At 39.9% G+C, this 26,909-nt stretch overlaps 1 protein-coding gene across 1 annotated transcript in view; it reads right to left on the bottom strand.

Annotated features, from left to right (window-relative positions):
• Positions 1–25,598, bottom strand: part of NIN (ninein) — a 102,087-nt gene extending 76,489 nt beyond the window's left edge. Inside the window, exons 1-3 of the mRNA XM_070931684.1 lie at positions 25,407–25,598; positions 15,357–15,438; positions 799–968 (exon numbers count right to left, since the gene is read on the bottom strand). Coding sequence (XP_070787785.1) covers positions 799–968; positions 15,357–15,438; positions 25,407–25,592 — 438 coding nt within the window. The 5' untranslated portion in view covers positions 25,593–25,598. The remainder of the gene's footprint in view (positions 1–798; positions 969–15,356; positions 15,439–25,406) is intronic.
• Between the last annotated feature and the right edge of the window lie 1,311 nt (positions 25,599–26,909).

Below are 26,909 nucleotides of genomic sequence, written 5' to 3'. Positions count from 1 at the left end.
ATTCTTATTTGCTCCAGAAGGCAAGAGTAGAACTAATGGGATGAAATTTCTAGGATGTAGATGCAGATTAGATTCAAGGATGAACGTCTTGACACTAAGAACAGTCAATCAGTAGAATAGGTTATTGTAGGAAATGGTTTCTTTCCTTCACTAGGGGTTTTAAACAGGGTAGATAGCCATTTATCAGCAATAATGTAATGAGTCCTACAGTATGCAGGAAGTTGTACTTGAGGATCTCTTAGGTCACCTGCAAGTCTATGACTATGAATCAAAGCAACCCTCCCAGATTTGCACAGTCCTAATATAATATTCATTTCTCAAGAGTATAACTGTGCCTCTCTTATGAAGTGGATCAGGATCCATGCAGACCGATGCCACTGTAACCTGTTAATTTTAAGATGCAACATAATTATGTTGTTTTAGTTCAACTTAAGTTTCTCTACATTTTGCATTTTCTGCTTCATTTTTAATTCCTTTTAAAAAAGTTTATTTTTTTCAATGTGCTTCTCCATAGTGCTTATAAAGCCAGAAACTATAATAAACTGCCATATGAAGAGATGGACTTTAGAAAGCAAAACCTTTGTCCCATTGTCCACAGCAGTGTTTCTCAACTTCAGCAACTTTGAATTTATGCATGCTGGCTAGTGAATTCTGGGAGCTGAAGTCCACATATTTTAAAATGCCATTATTCTTGAAAGAAACATTAAAATGCTTTCCACACATGCACACAGAGGGATTTTCAATCTCAGATCCAGACTCCCTTCTCCTCATCCACTTGGCTTGCTTTTAAATCCTTACCTCATCACAGTCATTATTGGAGAGGCAGGAGGAGAGGGCATCCTTGTTCAAAGGTTCAATCACTGTCACCTCTGCAAATTCTTCCACGGATTGCTGAAACTCTGGCAAGGATCGCCTCCCATAGCGCTTTCCATCCTTGATGTATTTGGGCTGGGCTTCAGGTGAAGAATCTAGAGATGAGATGGAATCCATGATGTTAAGAACAGAATAGACTGTAGCCTGTTTGCAACAGCAAAAAGGTTAAATTAGTGTTTCTCAACCTTGGCCCCTTGAAGATGTGTGGACTTCAACCGCCAGAATTTTGAGAGTTGAAGTCCACACATCTTCAAGAGGTCAAGGTTGAGAAAGACTGGGTTAGATTGCCAGAAACTGCTTTGAATTGCCAATCAACTAGATGGCCCTATACAATTTATTTATTGAATATAAATAGATCAATGCATGCTTTTTGTTCACTTGGCAGCTTGTAATTGGGCTGAACTGCAACACCTCTCATCCATAGTCAGTATTGTCATTTGGAAAATACCACATTAGAGAAAGTTATTCCAAGGTAGCAATTTTGGTCCCATTTTCACAAGGGTGTTCACGCTGCATGGTATTGATTTTTTCGGCATCCCTCTGTGAATATCATTGCTTTATAGTGAAATGCACTCCTACAACATTACAAACTGGGGCAGAGCTTTGGCATGGTAAAAGTAAGTCAAATCTCTTCAAACGATGAAGGATGGTTTCTCCTTCTACTGTGCCAATAATTTTTTTTAATTTGAGGGAGCATATCATACAAAAGCCGAGGTGGCGCAGTGGTTAGAGTGCAGTACTGCAGGCTACTTCAGCTGACTGCTAGCTGCAGTTCAGCAGATCGAATCTCACCAACTCAAGGTTGACTCAGCCTTCCATCTTTCTGAGGTGAGTAAAATGAGGACCCAGAATGTTGAGGGCAATATGCTGACTCTGTAAACCTCTTAGAGAGGGCTGTAAAAGCACTATGAAGCAGTATATAAGTATAAGTCTATTGCTATACAGAAGAGCACTGAAAAAAAATATTGCTTTTGCTGCTGTAGTAAATCTCGCACAAAAGTTAACTTCTGGAAAATCACAATCCCAGACACATCTAATGAGTTCTTCAACACCTACACTATCAAATAAGCAGGAAAAATGCTAATGCGAAGATTTATTTTCTTTTGGCGCTTCTTTTTTTTATGCATTCTTGCAACTAATTCATGAACTGACACTTCTTCACAACAACTGCATTGCAGGGTACTTTCTGAGGGAATCTCCCTTCCTCACAGCTTTATTTAATTGGATGTCTCTTTCTGTCATCTGCCAGTCAAAATGTATCACCTCCCCTTTCTACAAAAGGATCAGATGGTGAGTGTAGGGGAAACTCATTGATTCTGGGCATTTAAGTCTTTCATAATGAGAGATACCAGGAAATCATTTCATACTACACCGGTTTACATTGTGAAATATATATTCTGTAAAGATACTATTTTAGTGCTTATAGCTCATTCTGTGTTGCAAAAGGACCTGCCGATATTACACAATAGCTGCTCTGAAATTCAAAACTGAAGGTGGGGGGGGAAAAGGATTTTTGGGGAAAAAAGACAGGGAAGAAAGAGAAAGAAGTGAAATAAACAAAAATGAATGTAGAGCAATTTCAGGAAGATAATTTTTTCCTGGTTTGAAAAAAGTCAGAAGATAAATCTCCCAACAAAATGAATGGAAAGTGGATACAAAAAAAAGAGGTGGAAGCTGCTTGGAAAAGAATGAACATAATCAGGTTACAGGGTGTCATAGAATTGTGTGAAATTGAACTACAAAATGAATTAGTACTATGTGAATACTGATTGAATATATGAGTGACTGGTATGAAAGAAATACACTGAAGTGGCTTGGTTGTACACAACGGTTGAATGAATGAAGATCAAATCATCAAACAGGTATATGAAAGAAAAGTGATTGATTGAGGAAGGACAATTGAAAAATTCAAGACTGAAAATTGTTGATGAGATTCTGAAAAAGAAAAATGAGAAGTTGAAAGAACAAAGTGATGTATGGACAGGGGGAAAGCAAGCAAGATTGGCAAGAATACTTAGGAATAGTATGGTAAATTATAATGAATACCATTGCTGTAAAATAGGTATAGTTCTATTTCCTTTGCTTTTTTCTTATTTCAGACATTTAATTTCTTTGGCTTACTATTCTTTACCCTTTTTCTGTATTTTGCATATCATTGCTGATTCTGAAGGAAGGATTACATATCTCAAGGCAAAAGACAGAGGTATATGATGTTACATTACATTACGCTACACTACATTATATATTATTATTATTATTATAGACTAGATCTGCATATAAATCTGAGATAAAAGGCAGTATTATACTCTCTTTGTCCATGTGGCAACCACATCTTTCATCAGTGCTGCTGATGGGACAGCGTGTGTATGCATTGTATGTGTATGCAATTCCCCCTCCCTTTATTGATAACTCAAGGCAAAAGACATCTAGTACTCCTTCCTCTTCCTCTCCCAAACAACAACACTGCAAGGGGAGCTGGGCTGAGGGAGATTGACTGCCCTAAAGTTGTCCAGCTGGCTTTTCTGCCGAAGGTATGACTAGAACTCACTACCTCAAGGTTTCTAGTCTGGTGCCTTAACCACTAGACAAAACCAACTCTTGCTTCTTGCAAGTGGCATCCTATGATTCATCGTTACTACTTCCCCGAATCTGCTGCCTGAGGGAAGTTCCCCTCTTTAACAAATGGTAGGACTCCTTCTAATCAACAGTTTCATCCAACATCAGACATTAAGATCTTATCCAGGAACCCGGAAAGCTTCTGTCTTTTTGGCATTAAGCAAATACATTTTTATTTACTGAATCCTTTAATCTCCCATCTGCTCTAAACGTTTTAGTCTTATTTTTAGCTTTTAATTGAGATTTGCATAAATTCTAAATGGCACTGACAGCTCCGACCCATAAAAAAGGGGAGATAGTCAAGTTTTATTAAACATGACAACGCAAAGGGAAAACTGACTATGGTGTTAAAATTGCTGCATTCTCAATTCCAGGGGTTGAATAAAATATCAAACTGTATGAGCTACTTCACCAAAAAGAATGAATTTTGAAGTACACTGAATACACATCCATATTTACACATATACCAGTGATTTTATGCCATGTACTGTGGTTGTGCTGATGATTAAGATGTGATTCAAAATTAGATGACATTTGATTTTAAGAGAATCCTGATGAAGGCTGTCGGGATTTAAAGCTAAGTAGCAAGAAGCATGTTCAAACACGCCGAGGAACATACGAGGGGCTCAGATCCAACCTCTTCATGTCATCTTGAATACCCTTTCTATATAGATTCTGCTCAAGACCTTGTTAGTGAAAATGTATTCTTTAGCTTAGCTATGCAATGAATTATAAAATACACAGGAACAGAAATCCTTTGATAACCCCTTTCTCATTTCCCCTGGATTTCTACCCCATCCATACATATTACAAACCCTAGGGAATGCAAGCGGGCGCTTGTGTTTGAAGAAGGCAATTTTAACAAGGTTTCCTGCAGCTGGGAGCCTGGGCATAAAAGCCATAGGATGAAACACACAGATAGGAAAAATCAGAAACGAGTCGAGCTGATTAAATAAGACCCAAAAGAACAAAAGCAAACCTTATCATTACCATTAAAGCTGGGCTGCTGGCAACTGCTTCCCTACCACTATCATCTCTGGCATGTTAGCAATGGCAGGTTTTCTCTGTGTCCCATTCCTTTTTTCCCCACCTTGCTTTAGAGAGAAACTTATTAGGATGGTAGAAGGGATTCAATAGATATGTAAGGGCACTACGGAATTAGATCTGCTTCAAAGCATTCTAGGTTTTATTCAGTGAATGTACAGTACGCAAAAACTTACAGTAAATGATGCCAACATGCCCTTAATGATGATCACACTTGGACACATCATCTAGATTTATGTATCAAATTAAGTCAATATTTTTTTAAGCTATGAGTTGTTGAAAAAGTCATCAAGATCTCGTTCGGAATTAAAGCCAAGCTGCCAAGCCAAAATCAAGCCAATATTGTGGCTTCATGCAAAAATTGAAATAAGTCATAACATAACCCACATCAATAGACAGGTATCTTTCACATAATTTGTAAGCTGCATAAAGTCACCTGGGTGACAAACCAATTTAATAAATAAAAATAATTATTATTTTATAAATAAAATAAATTAATAATAATAATAATAATAACAACAACAACAGCTACTGGGCAGTGGGTTACGTGTGACTGGTTTCAGTCTTTGCATGAAGCCACAATATTGGTTTGATGGAATAGATCAGAGGTCTTCAAACTTGGCAGATTTAAGACCTGTGGACTTCAACTCCCAGAATTCTCCAGCCAGCATAGTTTAAAGTCTTAAAGCTGCCAAGTTTGAAGACCTCTGGAACAGATGAACCCCACCTATTATGGCTTAGCTGGCATTTTAAAGAAATTCTACACTGCCCAGAGTCTCGTTGCTTTGAGTTGGGTGGCCATATAGATGTCATTAATAAATACACTGATGCAGAGGTTATCCCAGAAACTCTGGATTAGTGCCCAGTATATGAAAGCCCAATGAAGAACACACCAGGGTGGAGACTAGAAAAACTTTTATTCTGCACAGAAAAAAGGACTCAAGGAGATCTCTCCCAAAATTTGTGTGCCTCTCACCTTTCTGCCCACAATTTTTATAATGGACAAGAAGCATTGAGTCACGCTTTGTGTTACTATCCTATAAGGCAGTGTTTCTCAACCTTGGTAGCTTGAAGATGGGTGGACTTCAACTCCCAGAATCCCCCAGCCAGCAGTAATGGCTGGGGGATTCTGGGAGTTGAAGTCCACCCATCTTCAAGCTTCCAAGGTTGAGAAACACTGCTATAAGGGGTTGTTGTCGCCTCATTTAGCAATTTAGTTACATTAATCAGCCATTTTATAAGGGGCTTTGTCCAGCAATTCAAGCAAACCTTTCCCATACATTCATACATTGTGTATGAAAATAAGTTCTCAAACCACAATTTCCTTTTCCTACATCTAGGTTCCTTTTTCTGTCTGTGTCTACCCTGTCCCATAATATAGTTGGAGTTATGTGTCTGCAAGCAGGAACACAGACCATAGAATATCAGAGTTGGAAGGGACCTTGGAAATCTTCTAGTCCAGCTCTCTTCTCAAGTAGGAGACCCTATACATTTCAGACAGGTGGCTGTCCAGTCTCTTCTTAAAAGCCTCCAGTGATGGATCACCCATAACTTCTGAAGGCAAGCTGTTCCACTGATTAATTGTTCTCACTGACAGGAAATGTCTTAGTTCTAGGTTGCATCTCTTCTTGATTAGTTTCCATCTATTGTTTCTTGTCTTGCCTTCAGATGCTTTGGAGAATTGGTTGACTTCCTCTTCTTTGTGACAGCCCCTCAAATACTGGAATACTGCTATCATGTCTCCCCTGGTCCTTCTTTCCACTAGACTAATATTAATAGACTAGTAAAATAGGAATATTTCTAATACTGCGCTTGCTTTTTTTCAACCTTCTTTTTTCTAGGCCTTCGTGTATAATGAAGTGTTTATTTATTTTTAACCTTACATATAGCTAGTATTACAATTGTAATAAAATTAATTATTTGGGTATCACAGAAGAGTACTAGATGTTTTGAAAAGGTAAGAGAGAATATTGAAAGAGTGAAAGGAAGGAAAGGATTATTTTTCTAGGCCCCTTTTTCCTCCTGACCAAGACTGAGAGGGAGGCTGGCACAGACAGGAAAGCCAACCACTCTCCCTTCCTTGTGGCTTTTGTTAAATATAGATTTTCTGTCTTAAACTGAAATGAGGGATCCCAAAGATCATTCAATGGACAGGGAAAAAACCCCTCCTTGATGTCAGAGGCCTTGGGCTCCTGCCAGCATTGCAGCTGGAATCTAACTGAGATCAGAGGCAATTGCGGTGGGGGGCGAGGTGGGGGGGCTTGTGGGCTCAAGTGCATGAAAACAGATCTCAGTTGGGGAATTTTTGTGGGCTTCCACCCAGCTGATTGACTACACCCTCAATCAGCCATTGCTGGAGGCTATGCTTTGTTATGTATCAGCATTCGATGCCAAGGCTTTTCCATCAGGACAACCCCCACCCTCCGGTATTAACTTCCTCCACACACTCAGCTTAGGGGGGTGGGGGGGGTGGATGGAGGCCGAGCAGCTGTGGGGAAAAAAAAAAGCTCTTGATTTCTGAGCTAGCAAGGGTCTGGCCATGAAATATTTATGCCCATCCCGCCGAGCAATGATGAGCTTCACATTGCTTTTATTTTTCTTTTATCTTTTAAAAAATCCCTCAGACTGCAGTGCCAGAGATTATAAAACAGTCATACGTTTAAAAGGTATTTTATTTATTCATAGCTTTGGTTTTTTTTTTTTTTTTTAATTTGATTTATATGCCGCCCTTCTCCGGAGACTCAGGGCGGCTTACAGTGCGTTAAGCAATAGCCTTCATACTTTATATTTATACAAAGTCAGCTTATTGCCCCCACAAACTGGGTCCTCATTTAACCTACCTTAGAAAGGATGGAAGGCTGAGTCAACCTTGAGCCTTGGAGAGATTCGAACCAGCAGTAAATTGCAGGCAGCTGTGTTAATAACAGGGTGCTTTAAACCACTGTAGTACCAAGGCTCTGTTGGTTGGTTTACTTGCCAGGTTTTTCCCAGAATGGCTTTTCGGGGATAATGCAGCTTTTCCAAACCTGGCACTCAGCCGCATTGTGGGCCCCAGGAGAACCAGCATGGCTTTTCTCTACGCTGGCTGGGAATCCTAGCAGCTGTATTGTCAACACACCTGGAAGAGAGGCAGGATGGGTAAGACTGCCTAAAACCAATAGAGATTCTCCTGGAAGCTGTGTTCTGTCTCCAACCACACGCACACACACCAACAGATGTTCAAGAGTTAAAGACCAAACCAGCCGGCAAAATCCTTTTCCTTATGATAACGGAACTTGGCAACAACCTAGTGGCTGCCTGCCAAGAGTTTATTATTTACGAAGAGGAGAGATAACTTCTCCCCACTCCTGGTACATTAAAAGAAACAGCTCAATAATTACGGAGTCAATCAAGTCCAGAGATAATCCAGCAAAGTCTATAGCAAAAAGTCAGGCAATGCAGAATGGCGTGGAAGCTTTCAGCTTTGTTCATCACAAGGTTTGACTGGCCACCGCACTCCCTTTTATATCCTGTGGGATGTGGTCCAGTGACTCAGCCTAATCTCGGGCACGTCTTTTCTTCTGTTGCGCGCGCTTATCTCTGCGACGCTGGCATGAATCCAGCCAAGACTCATTACCCTCATCACTGTCCATCTGTGTCTGCGTGGACGTGCTTGGCCCCGGCCCTATCTCTTGCCCTTCGGCGGACACCGAAGGCATTGCCAGAGAGGAGGGTCCTGGAGAGGGAGGCCTTACTAACTCCTCTCCTTCACTCTTGGAGTCCTCTCCTGCCGATGACACAGGCTCAGGTAACGGAGCCACAACAAGCTGCTGAAACATTACTCTTCATAGCAATTAACAGGACAAATGGAAGTAAGGTTGATTTACAACCACAATTGAACCCAACTGCTAAGCAAGACAGCTGTTAAGTGAGGTTGGCCCCATTTTTTTTTTAATTTGATTTATATGCCGCCCTTCTCCGGAGACTCAGGGCGGCTTACAATGCGCTAAGCAATAGCCTTCATTCTTTTGTATATTTATACAAAGTCAGCTTATTGCCCCCACAACTGGGTCCTCAATTTACCTACCTTAGAAAGGATGGAAGGCTGAGTCAACCTTGAGCTTTGGCGAGATTCGAACCTGCAGTAATTGCAGGCAGCTGGTCTTAATAACCAGCTTAATAACAGGGTGCCTTAGACCACTGTACTACCAAGGCTCTTTTTTATGACCTTGCCACAATTGTTAAGTGAATCACTGCTGTTGTTAAGTTAGTAACATGGTTGTTAAATGAATCTGGTTTCCCCATTGACTTTGCTTATCAGAAGGTCACCAAAGGACACTGCAACTGTCATATATGCATGCCAATTGCCAAGCATCTGAAGTTTGATCACCATTTGGCAAGTGGTTAACAGGCATTAAACAGGGCATAGACATATTTGGGTAATATTGAAAAACTGAGGAGGGTTGAATGTGCTCAGCATCTGGATGAAAAACCATGGCTTTAGGATAAATCGGGAAGTTAAAAAAAACATTGCTGAAGATAACAGTGAAACAACAATTTTCTATGGTTGCTAACAATATTACATAGATTTGTCCATGAAATCCCCTGGAGCTGACCTTGATTCAAAGAAGATTTTATCTTACTAAATAGATACATAGCTCAGAACAAGCAGATATTATATTTCAGAAGAGCAATTGTATGTCATATTACCATACCCATGATAGTGATAAAGCCATTAAAATACCTAATACTAGAGATCTCCAGATCTTGCTGGGTGGTGCCCATTCATAGGAGCACATAAACACCAAGGCAACCTACTGAATCAGATAAAAAACCAATCTAGTTCCTCTTCTCAAGCAGAATATACACTGGAGAGCCCTCTAGATAAGCAAATTTTAGTGATGGTTTCCTAAAAGAGAATTTGCAAATAGACATATGTATTGGCCCCATTAGAAAAGAATATTTGTAGCTCATGGTTGAACTATGGGGTCCTTGGTGCTCTCTGAGCTTGACTGTTTCTTACAGACGTTTCATTACCAAGCTAGGTAACATCATCAGTGCTAGTAGGGAATGGGGTTTGAACTAGTGGTTTGCCCAACACTGACAGGGCACGCTCAGAAATATTGCTGAGAAGAAAGTTGACAAGAATCTGATCAACTAATGGTCATCACTGAATTGATGCTAGATAAGGGCCAACAGAATTTAAGGGGAGGGGGCTGGACTTGGATCTCTTATGGCAATGCAAGGACTCTAAACTGATGATGCATTTAACTCCACCTTCCAGCTCTTCCTGCCCTTCTCCTACAATAAGGAGCCTTGGTAGTACAGTGGTTTAATGCACCCTGTAATTAACACAGCTGCCTGCAATTTCTGCAGGTTCGAATCTTACCAGGCTCAGCCTTCCATCCTTTCTAAGGTAGGTGAAATGAGGACCCAGTTTGTGGGAGCAATAAGCTGACTTTGTATAAATATACAAAAGTATGAAGGCTATTGCTTAACGCATTGTAAGCCGCCCTGAGTCTCCGGAAAAGGGCGGCATATAAATCAAATTAAAATATATATATATATATATAATCATAGTTTTCACACCTTGCATGCAGAAAAAAGTAGGACGTTGGAAGGTTTCTGATTAATAGCATCGCATTTACAGACTTCTAGTGCAATGTTCTTTTTTGCATTTTTGCAAAGGTATCATTGCTTTATGTATGCACCTGCACATATGTGTATAAGTTTGTTTATATTCAGTCTTCTTCTCACCAATTGTTTGAGTAAGTAGTTATTTATTATAGATGACCTGTATTGACATTCTCCTCTTGATGCTCTTTTCCTTTTCTAATAAATGTCCTAACTGGGTCTCTTAAAAGAATAACTTTCATAAACCTTTAGCTGCTTTCACAATGCTCACAGGAACCCCATTGCTTAATTATTATTTTTTCTTACATAAAGCAACATTACTTTTCTTTAGAAGAATTCCACAGGTGCAACTACTAGCATTGCGCCTTGAAAGTACAGCACAGCCTAGAAGCCATGACTATCATTACTGAAGCATTGGGGTAGGGAGGAGGCAGCATGCTTGGGGGGAATTTCTGGGAGTTGAAGTCCACACATCTTAGAGTTGCTGAGATAGAGAAATCCTGCTCTGGAGGATGCCACAGCTCAGATAATGTTGGTTTAGTTCTTGCTACACAGGAGGGGCACCCCCTCTGCAGCCATATCAAAACAAAGGAAGGAAAGCACATGCAGCAAGCCTTGGGAATTCTTTCCAACTCTTTTACTAGCAGTAGCCATAGGAGGCATTTATATTTTTTCCTATGTAACAAAACAATGTGGCCTTTTTGCACATGGATATGTTTTTGCTCTTCCCTCACATTGTTTGATTTATATCTGTATGCATGTACAGTGTATACAGGAAAGACTCAGAGGTGGGTTTCAGCAGGTTCTGACCAGTTCTGGAGAACCGGTAGCGAAAATTTTGAGTAGTTCGGAGAACTGGTAGTAAAAATTCTGACTGGCCCCGCCCCCATCTATTCTCTGCCTCCCGAATCCCAGCTGATCAGGAGGAAATGGGCATTTTGCAGTAACAATCCCCCGGAGTGGGGTGGGAATGGAGATTTTACAGTATCCTTCCCTTGCCACACCCACCAAGCCATGCCCACCAAGCCAAGCCACGCCCACAGAACCGGTAGTAAAAATTTTTGAAACCTACCACTGGAAAGACTGCATATGCTCCACCCTGGGACATGTGAATGGGAAAGATGAAGAGGGGCATCTCCCTCTTCCCTAGGGATGCATTGGGATTTTTTTTTTCTTGCATTTTTTCTCCCTTCAGCTTCTGGCCATTTTTTAAGAACTCAGTCTTTTTTCTGGTTGGCCACCTTCTCACCCTATACCAAATTTGTCCCAATTCTGTTTTGTTTCAAAGAGTTATCCTTGGCTGATGGAATGGGTCCCAAGACCCTTTTCATAATTTCGTTCCAAGATTTTGTTGGGTTGGAAAGAACAAAACACCCACACCTCTGAAGCAATACACACGTAGCCCTTACAAAAAAGCACCGCTTTGTATGTAGTCAATTTATTGTTAGGACTGATGGATACATGGAAAGTTTTCAAAGGTCAGGAAAAAAACACAGCACACAAAGGACAGTAAAAACAAGAGCAAGTCTGAGACAGACCATAGGCATCAAAGAAACAGAACAAGATGACCATCAAGGTCAGTAGCCTCTGGAGAGGCTAGTTAGTTTCATGTTATAACAAAAAGTCTGTAAACAAACAAACAATTCCAGAGAGCGCCAAGGATTCCACAGTTCAACTTTAACCATGTCTATTCTCTTATATTGAAGAAGAGCGTTTTCATCACAAAGGTGCTTTCCCAAAAGGCAGCTGGACTTTCTTGCTCTTTTTCCTTGAAAACCCAAAGGTACAGTTGTACTTTGTTTTTTCTTGAAGAGGTTTCACTTCTCATCCAAGAAGCATCCTCAGTTCTGACTGAATGCTGGGGAATGGAATCAGAACTGAGAAAGCTTCTTGGATGAGAAGTGAAATGTCTTCAAGGAAAAACAAAGTCCAGTTGCCTTTTGGAAAAGCACCTTTGGGACAACCGTAACCTGGATGATTGAGAATCTCCATAGACATTTTCCTTGAAAACGTTTCACTTCATTGGAACCGATGCTGCTTCTTGGATGAGAAGCAAAATGTTTTCAAGGAAAAAAACCAGGAAAGTCCAGTTGCCTTTTGGAAAAGCACCTCTGGGACAACCATGAGCTGGATGATTAAGAATCTCCAGAGACAAGACTGTCTTCCTGTTTACAGAATGGTTGCCTACAATATTTAACATCTGAATATGCACCACAATCAACCAGTTCACCAAACTGCTCAGAAAGTTAACAACCGGTTCTCCCAAAGTGGTGCGAACTGGCTGAATCCCACCACTGACCACAATGCTTCCATGTGAGCTGGAAGTCATTCCACATTGGCTTCTTGTAGATTTGCTGGTCAAATCATGGACAAGCAATGTTAGAAATAATGAAAAAATCAAAACTTCCATGAGCAAAGTTTGAACATTATGCTACCAAAGATGGTGGTTCCTTTGAGAAAATTATTCTTATAAAAGATTTAGCTTGAGTGTGTGTGTGTGAGAGAGAGTATAGTCTATAGCAGTGATGGCGAATCTTTTCGGCACTCGCGCGGAAACGTTGCACATGCGCACATATGCTCATTGGGGCCATGCTCCGGAAAAGCCAAACTTCTGGTTCTAGCATGCATGCGCACCTGATGATCAGCTGTCCAGTGTGCATGCGCAGGCCGGTTTTTGGCACTGCCATGCGCACGAAGGGATTGCACTCTGGAAAAACCGAACTTCTGGGTTCTAGTGCGTATGTGCACCCGACAATCAGCTGGCCGGCGCGCATGTGCACACCGGTTTTCGACACTGCCGCGCGTAGACAGCTGATCATCGTGCGTGTGGGTGAGCCAGAAACCCGGAAGAGAAACAGGCAAGGGCGCGCATGCCAGGTGACATGGCTTTGTGTGCCACTTTGGGCAGGTGTACCAAAGGTTCGCCATCATGGGTCCATAATCTACAGCCATGGGACAATTATTTTCTCCTTTTCCCCCTCTCACTCATTTTAGGCTGACTTTCTAAATGCAAGGATATGAACATGAGTAACCAATTGATTGACTAAATGAGTTAGAATTAAGAACTCTTACTTCTTTGATTAGACCACACATATTATTAGCACTTCAGAACCTTCAACTTAAAAAACTCAAACTGAGACTCTCCAAGTGGCAGTCAGAAAATATAAAGGAAAGAAACCTTAGGGTTTTTGAAGCCCCAGATGAATCTTCTTTATTTGCCTTCTGGTAAAGTATCTACTCAGCAAGATGAATCCAGTCAATTTAAAAATATTTTCTGTGCAAGCACAAACATATAGTTTTAGCCCCAAGGACTGGGCAGAAGAAATGTCCCAACACACATTCTTTCCTTTGCTAACTACTGTCAGGTTTAATCAACCTGAGTAGCTATTTTTGTAAGCAATTAGTAACTTTGCTGCAACCCTTATTGTTATACTATATTTTAAAACTTATTTCTTTAAAACAAAGTCAGCTTGGCTGTCCCTTCAGTTACTAAAGACATCCAAAATATTTCCTTAGCTTTGCAATAGTTTTAATTTTAGAACATATTTTAAAGTGTAAAAAGTTTAACTGCATTACATTAAGCTAGCTCTCATTTTACACACTTACTCAGAGAAGCCCTTTTCCCAGGAAAGAAGAGAGTACCTTTAATTCTATAGTTTATGCCCAAGAGGCTAACCTCCATTTAATTTACTATCAATTGTCTCTCTCTTCTTCCTTATTCTAAACCAGTCTTTCTCAATCTCAGCAATTTTAGGATGAGTGGATTTAAATTCCCATAATTCTTCAGTCACCTAGGTTGGGGCTCAGGAATTCTGGGAATTGAAGTCCATTTATTTTAAATTTGCTGGGATTGAGAAGCACTTCTCTAAACTGTCTTTTGATTTACAGACTCATTAATGCTAAGCATTTTTACTTCAGTCATTTTGTGAAAAAGAAGCACTTCCTTAACTACTATATAGACTATAATGTTTTTCTTGGCAGCTGTGTATGTATTTAATTTTTAGTATTGTGATTGCAGTTCACAATATTTTAGTATTGTGATTTCAGTTTTTAATTGATTTTATGGTTGCTTCCCACCCCGAGTCATGTCTGAGATGGGCAGTCATACAAATTGAATAAATACATTTTAAAAACTCTGATGGATGGTGAAAAATAGCTTTATTCTGGCAAGCCTGGAATATCAGCCAAGAAGTCTCACATAGCCTGTCTCTGAGATCATAAAGGTGAATACCAGAATGCAAAGGAAAAGAGTCATATGTTACACCCTGAAAGAAAACAACTGTGATCACATAAAAACTGTTTTCATACATTCCACTAAGCCATGGTTTGTTTACTGTACTTACAGTTTGTTGACTAACTCTCTAATGCTTACAGTATTTTTACCTAACAGACTACATCAAAGCCATGCAAAAGTTTAATACATTTTGTGATCTAGGTCTCAGAGACAGAATCTGGGGAAACAAATACTTTACAGGTCTTTGAAAAATCTATTATTGAAGATATGCGGACTTCAGCTACCTGCTCCATGGTGGCGCAGTGGTTAGAATGCACTATTGCAGACTAACTCTGCTGACTGCCAGCAGTTTGATCCTGAACAGATCAAGGTTGACTTATCCTTCCATCCTTTGGAGATCAGTAAAACGAAGACCCAGATTGTTGGGGGAAATATGCAGATAATGTAAACTGGTTAGAGAGGGCTGTAAAGCACTATGAAGCAGTATATACATGCCATTGCTTCTTTGGAGACCAGCATATCTTCAACTTGAAGTTCATACACCTCCAAACGGTCAAATTTGAGAAACACTGGATTAGGAAGTTGCATGTTGCATGCAACTTCCTCCAAAACAGTTTTAAAAACTAAATCAAAGTATGCTGTGAATACCTGAATTTGTTTCATACCGATATTTCTAATTTCCATTTGCCAACCAATCAAAACCTGTTAACCTTTTGATGAGGTGACATATCCCGCCTTCTGCTTGCAGCTACTTCTTCTAAATTGCATATAAACTAAGCAGAATATTTATATAATGAAGCCACCAGTTCCTGTTTGGAGGAGAACTTAGTGTAGGAAATCAAAGCCACTTGGCCCAAATGTTGCTTCACACTTCATTATAAACACGGAAACTTTTCTAAATGGATTATAGTTGCACTATGTACTTCTCCTTTCCTGGTGGTTGCCAGAATCTCAACATTTCCAAAACCGGTCTTACCTGGTTGCTGAAAGGACTCTTCATTTGTTAATGTGCTAGACAAGATGAGGATTAGTGCATCTTTAAACTGATCGAAGTGGACCTTTAAAAAAAGAAGAAGGAATTATTAGTACATCTGGTATACTGTAGTACAATGTGCCTTACCCCTATTTGGTGCCAAATTTGGCTTATTCCATCATGCAAACAGTTCTGGAAGTGTCTTCTCCAAGTCTCACAAACATTGGGACCCCACCCCCCACTTGCAATCCACTCTCCCACATTCTCCCACTGGCTTTTCCAGCAACTCTACAGCTCCAGTTTTTTGGGGGGTACAGTATTGCACAGTCACGGCAGTCTTCACTTTTTACTGTCCTGTGATATTCACACAACAGCTGACTATGGAAGAGCCCTGTGGTTTATTCTGATCTGAAGTGTCCTTCCCTGGGCTTAAGCTGGCAAGGTGTAGGGCTTCACCTTACACACCGGTAGTAACTTAATTAAGAGTTTTGTGGAAACATTGCTTGCCAATTCAATTGACTCTCTCTCTAAAACGGAATGATCCCTTCTCTGCTTCTGGAGATAGTATTTCAACCAATATATCAGCCCTAAAGTTGAGTTCATACAACATTTTATCACCAAACCTGAATTAACAAAACACATGAAGCATTCTCTGCTTCCTCTTTCCCCGCATCCCCTACAATCATATTGTGGCTTAAAGCAACAACCTGTTTCACTCAATTTACTAAGGCAATGGCTGACACAACACCAAGCCCCTTTTTAGCTTAGCATAAGCTAAAGCTGTATGATGGAGCCATTCTATGAATGCCATAGAACATTGCCATCTCAATAAATACTTCAGAACTGAACATACAATCTAGCTGTAGAGATCTTGGTGCATATCACAAAGAAGTAATTAAAAGCATCTTGGGAATCAGCTCAATTAAACTTCATAGCAGTGGCTCATTTATACATTAAGAGCTGCCATTCATCCTACCAATATTTCAAAATGCTGGTGTATTTAAAAGAAAGCAGTTTGCAGAGAGGAAGATTTTCCTGATTAAAAAAAAATACCTTGACATTTAAAATAAATGAGCTTGACTATAAGAGGAGGGAGCGTTAGATTATGCAGGGCTCTGTGCACAGCACACTGTGCATTACAATTAATCATGGGGGGTGGGGAACTTGTAAGACCTAGTCATCTATACTCATCCACAGCACACTTGCACTAACTAAGAAATATAACACTACACTTGCCAACATTTATAACAGAAGTAATCAGGTCCATTGGGTTTAAGATGCTATTTACTTACTCTCAAACTTAGGTGCTACCAAACTACAAAAATCCAAATATTGAAAGCTCTGGCAACTTTTCAGAATTCCAATTAACAATTAAACCAAGGGTCATAGTTAGGGAAATGTTAAATATTTCAAAGGGCAGTGCATAAATTTGCGCCCAGATGCTTTTGTTCACAAAATTTTGAACATGTTAATCTCACTAACTACTTGGTCAAGTAGGTGAATATTATTTTCCCTCCCCACTCCTGGGGAAAGGATACTGCAAAATCTCCATTCCCACCTCACTCCTGGGGGAAGGATATTGCAAAATCTCCATTCTCTGGGGCCAGCCAGAGGTGGTATTTGCTGGTTCTCTGAACTACTCAAAATTTCTGCTACCGGTTCTCCAGAACCTGCTGAATAGCATGCCTGCTCCAGGAATTCCTGAATTAAGCTTGGTCTAGGATGCTCACAGTTTCCCAGTTGAAAATATGGTTGAGTCTGCCCACATGTTGTAAGGTTAAGAAGTTTTCATCATGTCTTCTGACTACAAGTTGGTGTTCATGGATATGCTGCATTAGCCTTCTGCTTGTCTGTCCTACATAGTGACTATTACAGTGTATGTTAGATGATTGCTCTTTTTGCTTTTGGGCTATTGTACTGGGTCTTTGGTTTATTTAAGGTATTTTGGATGACTTTAGTTGGTATCTACAGTGATTCTCTATGGTTGTTATAGTCTGTTGGTTGTTTTTAAGATGCTTTTGATATATGACAGAGCTGTCCTTTTCATAGCTTGTGGTGGTTGTGTTATAGTGGGTTAATTGGTCAGGCAACCCTAAGCTACATATATTCCCTTATATTGAAATAATAGTGTTTTAGAAAAGAGGTAGGAGAGATTCTAAGGTTCTAAGGTTTTACCTAGTTGTATTTCAACTGTCTCCTTTTAAGGCATGAATGTTTTGTTGATAAAGGAAATAATATACTTCAATTTGTTCTTTCTCTGTGATTGACTGGACTGAACTTTACCATCAATGTTAAATCTCCTGTTTGTTTATGGAGACATCATATGGAGTTTTCATTGATTCCTGGCTTCTGCAATTAATGAAATAATTGCTCTTTATTGATTAGATATTTCAGCAAATGAAAATGTTCAGTAACAGAATTCTTGGTTTTCATCATGGCATCCCATCACTTATTTTCTGCCACTTTGTTTTTTGAAAATTAAAATTAGATGAGAATGACCTTAGCTGCTTTTAGTCAGATGAAGTAGAGAATGAAGTCATGGACTAAAGATTACTGGATGAGTCTACACATACATCTAAATAAAACAAGTCACAATATGTCTTAGCATATCAGTGAACCTAGACAAATGTGATTTATTCAATAAATTGTGATGAAACAATAGCTTCATTGCCAGGCCTTAATTTGTTTTAACTGCAGTCCAATATGTTACAGATCTGTTCACCTAAAATAGTAAGCTATAAACTATGGTTTACAAACCACAATACTGGGTTCATACTAAACCAAAATCAAGCTACATTTTGGTTTAGCATGATACGTGTACCCAACTTTATATGTTAGTGAAGTTAGTGGATTCTTTTTTAAAAAATTCTTCCTGTGGACAACCCTAACTTTGACGCTGAGGGCACCCTTTAGCTCAGATATTGTGTAAAATTGCCAGAAATAATATTGATGTGATTGGAGATTTTGCAGTATCCTTCCCCTGGAGTGCGGTGGGAATGGCGATTTTGCAGTATCCTTCCCCTGCCACGCCCACCAAGCCACACCTACAGAACCGGTAGTTAAAAAAAAAATGAATTCCACCACTGTCCTGGAGGCTTGACATTCAGACAAAGCAGCCATCAATAGACACACTGAAATAAACCACATTTACGCATCATTAAAATGAGACAATAAAAAAGCTACTGGTAAGAAGGAAAAAAAGACCAGGCACATTCAGCAACTGACACCTAGATAAGGAGTAACGCTAGACAAACAATCAAGAAGGAAGCAATATTACCAATAAAAAATATTTGTAGCTCAGGGTTGAAATGAGGGGTCCTTGGTGCTCTCTGAGCTCGCTTGTTTTCTTGCAGACGATTCATTGTCTAAAGCAATACTCTAATCAAGAAACTACCAAGGAGAAAACAAAACTCCAATCACATTGGCAGGACATATTTCTGTATATAAACAAGGAGCAAACCCCACTTTCTTCACATTGATGATGTTACCTAGTTGGGTAATGAAATGTCTATAAGCAAACAACCAAACCTAGAGAGCATCAAGGACTCCACTATTTATTATGCAATTGGACTAAATTTTAAGGTAATGTTAAAAAGGAAAAAGGAAAGGATTGAGACGGCGGAAAGGTATTTCGTTTGAGGGAATAGAAGTGAATGTTTCTCTGTTGGGGTTGAAATTCCTTCCTTGAAATTGCAGCTGCAAGCAGAACAGATGGCCAGGGTTTGGATCACATGAAGCAATTTTACCGTGACTGAAGCTCAAAGGGAAGATTAAGAAGAGTGAATTTAAACCAAGTTCAGAAGGGGTGGGGGTGTGGAGAGGGAAACAATATCACAATTTGACAGGGTGCCCCATATAGGTTTTGTTGCTTCTAATCAAGACTCTAGCAATTGTTATTTTTAACACTGGATTTTTGTATCAATCCTTTTCTGAAATATCCTTCTGTTCCTGGAATGCAGCCTGGCCCAAATAACTACCGTGTTTCCCCAAAAATAAGACCCTGTCTTATATTTTTTAGAACCCTGAAATGATCGCTTGGCCTTATTGCCATGCACTCAAAAGCCCATTTGGGTTTATTATCAGGGGATGTCTTATTTTGGGCGAAACAGGGTATGCATCAGGTTTTTGCTAATTTGGTGCCTTCCAGTTCTCTTAAGGCTAAAATTTTGCTAGTCCAACTTCATCAAAAGACACCACATCAGATATGATCACTGAGTACACTTGCCTGTTCAGTGCAAAAACATTGCCAGTTCCAGACCACAGCAAGTTAAAATTTCAAGCACTGTAGGGTGGAAAGCAAAGACAGTCCGAAGAAACTTAAAATACTACATTTTTAATGTTCCCTTCAAAGTGTTTGTGATGTCAGTCCCTCTTGGGTTTTCTGGAGTCAAAAAAAAAAAAAAAGCGCAGCTTCTACTTTGAGAGGCTCATTTTTAAAAATGTATGAATCAAAATTTACACAAGGTGGTGTTGAGCTTATAAAGTAGGGAAAAGTAAAAAAAAAAAAAAAAGAGGTACAAGTAATGTTTTCATGAGACCTAACTTTGAGCTGTAAACCTATCCTTCTGGAGCTGGCATCATCGAAATCAAATATGGCAAATAAATAAATAAATAAATAAATAAATAAATAAATAAATAAAATCTCTCCATTCCTCAGGTATGTTGGGAGTAAAATATCCAGGACTCTCACTAGGCACGACAAAATTACAGAGTACTAGACCCATCATATTTGGAGGAACTAAATTACAGAAAGTAACTAAAGTAACTTCTGTAACTAAATTACAGAAGGCTACTGCAGTATTTACATTGTTGTTGAACCCAATAGCTACTATATTTGAGTAGAGCTGTCTGAATTGCTGCATTCAGACAGACAAGGCAATACTGAATGTCCTCCTTTAACACATTCCAATAGTTCTAGAATGGTGTTTCTCAACCTTGGTGATTTTAAGATGTGTGGACTTCAGCTCCCAGAATTCCCATGCTGCCTGAGGAATTTTGGGAGTTGAAGTCCATGCATCTTAAAGTCACCAAGATTGAGAAACACTGTTTTAGAACAGGGATTTTCACATTTTTTCAGGTCACGGAACCTGTTTGTTAGAAAAACCCACCACCTCTGAAATCCCGATCAAGAGGCAACATTCTAGTGATAAAAAACTGATAATAAAATAACAAAGTAAACTGTTTAGTGCAAATTCAACATTAACATGGGAGTGAGGAACTCACCATAATTGTTTTTGGGCTGCTAAGTTAGATGCTCCCACCTCTTCTTTCACCTTCCTCTGCCACTCTTTAGAAAACCTGGGCCATTGAGGAAAATATTTGTTGGAGTTTGGAGACAACTAGGAAGTCATTTTGTGGGAAGATTTCAGTGGTGGAAAGGAAAAGCAGCGAATCCCTACATGTGGCCTGGATACAAACACCGGTGCAGTGTAACGGCAAAAGTAGAATTGAGGTAAAAACAGAGGGGATGGCTGTCTGTGCATTCAAGATTACTACATTTGAGGGTCCTCTCTGCCAGGCCCCTTGTGGAACCCATCCAGGTTCTAAGGTCCCCCTGAACCCAGGCTAGAAACCTCATTCTAGAGCATATAGGCTCTACTAGATGCAATGGATGCATTATGTCCTCAGTTCTGCTTCTCTAGGGCATGTGATTTTTACTTGGGAAAACTGATTGGTCAAAGGAAGAATGATTAGGAGAGGCTAAATCACATAACTGACAGGAGTTAAAACCTACCATTCAGAGGGAGCAGAAATCATGCGAAACCTTGAATTGAATGGCAGTGTGGAGGAAATCCAAAATGACCAAAAATCAATTCAAGACTGGAAAACTAGATCCCAGAAAAACTTTTCTCTAAAGCAGTGGGTCTCAACCTTCCTAATGCTGCGACCCTTTAATACAGTTCCTCATGTTGTGGTGACCCCCAACCATAAAATTATTCCTAAAACCAATGAAAATATGTGTTTTCGGATGGTCTTAGGCAACCCCTGTGAAAGGGTCGTTCGACCCCCAAAGGGGTCCCGACCCACAGGTTGAGAACTACTGCTCTGAAGCTAAATCAATGCAATCACTTAAAATAATTTATGCCGCTGGCATAGGAGAAGGTAATGTCTTTGGAAAGAGTTATCAGATGATAACACAAGCCTCATTTAAACGCAAGTGCAAAAAAAAAAAAAATGCAGCCCTGGAAACCCATGTATCTCACCCACATCAAAAGTCAAAAGAGATGGATATTTTTATGTACCTAGTTTAGATTCATCTTTTCCATTAAAGAGCATTTAGGATGGTAAAGCCAAAGAAAATTGTAAAGATGATAGTATTAGCAGGGTGTCCTATATACCGAGAGTTCAGCTTGTTTTCCCAATGCTAGTTAGTGCTTCATTGAACTTTATTTATTTGTCAAGAACGTATTAGGTAATAAGTATAAACATGGATTGGATACATAAAATAGATACAAATAAAGGAAACATTAGGACAGGGACAGTAGGCACGCTAATGCTCTTATGCATGCCCCTTACAGAGTTCTTAAGAATGGGGTGAGGTTAACAGTAGACAGTCTAAGATTAAAGTTTTGGGGGTTTGGGGAAGAAACCACAGAGTCAGGTAGTGCATTCCAGGCATTGATTACTCTGTTGCTGAAGTCATATTTTCTGCAATCGAGTTTGGAGCGGTTCACTTTAAGTTTGTATCTATTGTGTGCTCGTGTATTGTTGTGGTTGAAGCTGAAGTAATCATTGACAGGCAGGACACTGTAGCAGATAATGTTATGTACTATGCTTAGATCAGACCGAAGGCAACGTAGTTTTAAGTTTTCTAAACCCAGAATTTCAGGTCTGGTGGCATAAGGTATTTTGTTGCAAGCAGAGGAGTGGAGGACTCTTCTTGTGAAATATTTCTGGACATGTTCAATTGTGTTAATGTCCAATATGCAATGTGGGTTCCAGACAGATGAGCTGTATTTGAGAATTGGTCTAGCAAATGTTTTGTATGCTCTGGTTAGTAGTGTGATATTACCGAAGAAGCTACGCAAGATTAGCTTTACAACTCTTAATGCCTTTTTGGTAATGTTGTTACAGTGGGCTTTGGCACTTAGATCATTAAATATGAGTAGTCCAAGGACCTTGGCAGAGTGAGGGTCATCTACAAGGTCGTGTCCACTCAGCTTGTATTTTGTGCTCTGGTTCTCATCTGAGTGATGAGTTTTCTGAGTGCCAGGCAGAAAAAGGAAATAATATTGGAGATTCCATTTGAGAAGGAGGGTAACTCAGAGCCAGTGCCCTTATTAACACAATAAAGGCACTGTGAGCTGCTCATTATCCAACCCCCTCCTTTTCTGCACAGTGCAAATTCCCAGGTGCCCTTCGAGATACCCAGACTCTTCCCTCAGGGAGACTGGAGCCCTCCAAGCCTCCCCCCTCTCTTCAGAAAGAAAGGATTTGCCCAGTCTGAGCCAGAAAGCTCTTTTCTTGCTTCTTCCCTGCCATTCCCAGAGATTCACTTCTTAACATCACAGACCAAAGCGAGAGTGAGATTAATTCCAAAGGAAGAGACAGAAAAGGGCTCTTTTGAGTGGAGCAAGGGTGGGCTTTGTTTTCCTAAGGGAGATTGGTTTAAGAATACAAAGGTTCAGGAACATTTGCACAAAGGACCAATCATGTAATAAATTAGGGACCCATAATGCAATGGCCATAAAATTATACATTAAGTGGAAGGAGCTGCCTTTCTTCTAAACACCTATTACGAGAGATGGGGAAAGAAAATGAGAAAATGTAGATGTAAAAATACAAGAGAGAGAAAAAGAATACACTCAGGGAGATAAGAAATCTGTTATTTCAGCCTTCCCCCAACTTGGCATAATCCCCATGAGTTGTAGAACTCCTCCCAGAATTCCCTGTCAGTATGATTATACTTGTTAGGTGCAAGGAAACTGTAGTCCAGGAAAGACGCTGGGTTGGGAGAGGAAGATCTATTTTGTGGGTTGTGCTTCAATGTGATTGCATTCACAAATAACGTCCGGAGGTTTCAAGAGAGTCGAAAAAGCAATAATGGCCAAAGCCATTTCATGGGTAGCATGAAGCTTCCTAATAGAGAAACTTCCTAACAGTGGGAACAATTAACTAGTAGAATTAGAGATGTCATATTGGCACATCTGAGGAAAACCCAAATCTGAAAGCTCCCAGGTTTTCCCCACTCAAAGGAAAGTCAAAGTCCCTTCTCCTGCACCCACATGTCCATCATATGGTCCGCCCCAACTGGAGATGCCTCCCAGTCACACCACTCCAGGTACAGGCTGAACATCCTTGACTCCCAGAGAAAAGAATGTTGTTATCTACCAACTCCATGCAAACCCCTCTCTCCGTTTCCTACAGACTAAGTGGGAAGCCCTGAAGATCCAAAAGAAAAGAATATTGTAATGAATATTATAATTATAATATTGTATAATTATATTATAATTATAATATTGTAATGAATATTCTAAAATTTTGATTATCATTTTATAAAGATATTTGTATCCAGACAACACACTGTTTAATTGAAGGTGGAATTATTGTATTACATTTTTTTTAAAAAAGAGATTGGACAGCCACTTGTCTGAAATGATATTGGGTCTGCTGGATTAGACAACCTCCAATGTAATGGACTAACATAGTGGTCCCCAACCTCTGGTCCATGGACTGACACCAGTCCGCAGCATGCCGGAAACTGGGCCATGCAAACAAGTGAAGCCCCATTCATGAGATGCAGGCAGCACATGAAATCACACCTCTTCTGGTCTGTGGAAAAACCTCTCTCCACAGAATCAGTCCCTGGTGCCCAAAAGGTTGGGGGCTGCTGGATTAACATACCATCCTCAATAGAAATTAGCAAAGCACATTAGCATCATTTGCACATTACAGTACAGTCAGGGATAAGGATAAGATCAAAAAATTCAAGATGGCAGTCATAATGATGAAATCAAACTCCACCCTGTTTTATGTGCAGTACCTTGACTAGACCATACAGGTAGTCCTGAACTTAAATGCCATTTAAGAATGACTCAAAGTCACAACGGCCTTAGAAAAAGTGACTTATGACATCATGGTTGCACCACTTCAGTGGTCATATAATCACAATCTGGGCACTTGGCAACCAGTTCATATTTACAACCAGTTGTGGCATCCTGCAATTTGTAACCTTTTTTGGGGCTTTCTAGCAAGAAATGTCCATTGGGGAAGCTGGAATTGCTTAATGACCACTGCAAAAATTGTTGTGAAATTGGTGTTTTTTTGTTTTTGTTTTTTTTATTTATATGCCGCCCTTCTCCGGAGACTCAGGGCGGCTTACAATGCGTTAAGCAATAGACTTCATACTTTTTGTATATTTATACAAAGTCAGCTTATTTTCCCCACAAACTGGGCCCTCAATTTACCCACCTTAGAAAGGATGGAAGGCTGAGTCAACCTTGAGCCTAGTAAGAATTGAACTCGCAGTAATTGCAGGCAGCTGGATGTTAAATGCTGCCTTAGGAGGCATTAGCCTCCTACGCCACTCAGGCTCTTAGGTTTGACTTGACTTACAACTACAACAACTTATGATGGAAATCCCAGTCCCAATTGTGGTTGTAGTTAGTTTATTTTATTGATTAGCCCTTGGGCCATATCAAAGTGCAGAGTTCCAGATACAAATTTTTACTGAAATCTGATAAAAACAATTTAAAATGGAATTAAGTGTGCTTGTAAGTAAAGACTATCTGTAATGATATTTATTGGGTTTTAATTTTGTGTGCTATGTGAATCTATTCAACTATAGTCCAGTGTGTTTGTAAGCCATTATTTATTACTATCATATATGAATTCAGTCACACTGGTACATGTATGGTGACGTTATGGTTTGATGTGGCATGCTATCTTTTCATCTCTGAACTTTTCCTTCTATTATTTCTACTTTGTTCTTTCCTTCCATTCCAATCTCCACTTTCCCTCTGGATGCAAGAACACCCTGCACTGATCCATCAGTGCAGATTTTCCAAGGCTGGGAATGACAGCTGTGCCCATCTACAGAGTGTATGATCTTACCCGCCTAGGGAGACCATCCTGTAGAAGGGTCTCCTGCAATGCTCCTGGAGCTACTTCTTCAAGATGCAACACGTGGCAAAGTTCGGTCAGTTCGTCCTGCCCCAGACAGCCAGTGCCGGTGACATCGAAGCTGTCAAAGAGCTCTTTGAGATGGGCTTCGTACTGGTCCTGCTCAGCTTCATCCATCCCATAGCCCACCAAGCTTCACTGTTTTGGAGGGGGGGGGAGGAGGAGGGAAGAAAAGAGAAGAAAGTCACAAAGAGAAATAGCAACATTCCTGTGTGAATCCTAGAGAACAAACAGTTGCAGTTCTCGACTACAACCGAAGACCAACCCTACAGAATATATTTCAGGCATAATACTAATCATGGATTATAAATGTTAACATGCTTGTGAAGAAGGCATAGAAGAGGCTGTACTTCCTGAGAATGCTCAGGAACATAAATCTATCTCAGCATCTACTTCTGTCCTACTATCGCAGCACTATTGAGAGTGTCCTGACATATGGCGTTCTTGCATAGTATGGGAGCAGCTCTGCAGCAGACAAAAATGCTCTACAGAGAATCATTAAAACTGCCCAGAATATCATTGGGCTCCAGCTACCAGCCCTGGACGACATCTTCGAATCTTGCTGTTTGAGGAAGTTGCATAACATTCTCAGAGACTCTTCCCATCCTGCTTACAATCTTTTTGGACTGTTGCCTTCTGGCAGAAGATACAGAACAATTAAAACTCGGACCACACGTTTCCTGAATAGTTTTTATCCCAGAGCTATAATTGCACTCAACAATGAACTAAAGAGTGAGCTGTTGGACAGTATTACTTGGTCTGTTGTATGGATGTTTGGGTGGTTTAGGGGTGGGGAATTTGTGCTGGGTGGAGGTGTGTTTGGGGATTGTTATGTGTGTTGGACCTGGTCTTTGGGCGTTAAGTGAATTTTGTTGTATGGGTATACTGTGTATACACGTACAGTGACAATAAAGTAGTAGTAGTAGTAGTAGTAGTAGTAGTAGTAGTTGTTGTTATCATCATTATCAAGACTTACACTCTCAACCATAAGTAAATTGTATTTTATGCAGTTCTCATTCTCTATTTTCTTTGAGAAACCTGGCATATTCATATTCTCCTAAGCAATGGACTCTTCCACAGGCAAATATGACTTTAGATATATTAAGTCACAAACTGACAAAGCTATAGCTTGCAAAACTAGCTTTAAGTGGTGATAATAAATCTTGATTTGACTGCCTCTCCTGACCCTGGCTTAACTAGGGCTACCCTTTCCAAACTACGTATTAAATCAGATATTTTAACAAATTATAAATTGTGGAAAACTGCAACTTTGTGCTATTCCACATTTTTAAAATAGTAATTTAAGGTCTTAATAGACTTATCACAGTAGTATAACTTCTTATGACCCAGATGTGTGAACTCTTTATTTGCAGTAGAAATTTGTTTTCTTTTGCTTGCTCTCTTTCTCCAGATGTTGGAATCCATAGAAATAAA

The sequence above is a fragment of the Pituophis catenifer genome, unplaced genomic scaffold (assembly GCF_029215685.1).
Source record: "Pituophis catenifer annectens isolate HBS135680 unplaced genomic scaffold, rPitCat1.0.hap2 SCAF_1, whole genome shotgun sequence".
Classification (NCBI taxonomy): domain Eukaryota; kingdom Metazoa; phylum Chordata; class Lepidosauria; order Squamata; family Colubridae; genus Pituophis; species Pituophis catenifer.
This window is presented reverse-complemented; position numbering and strand designations above follow the sequence as displayed.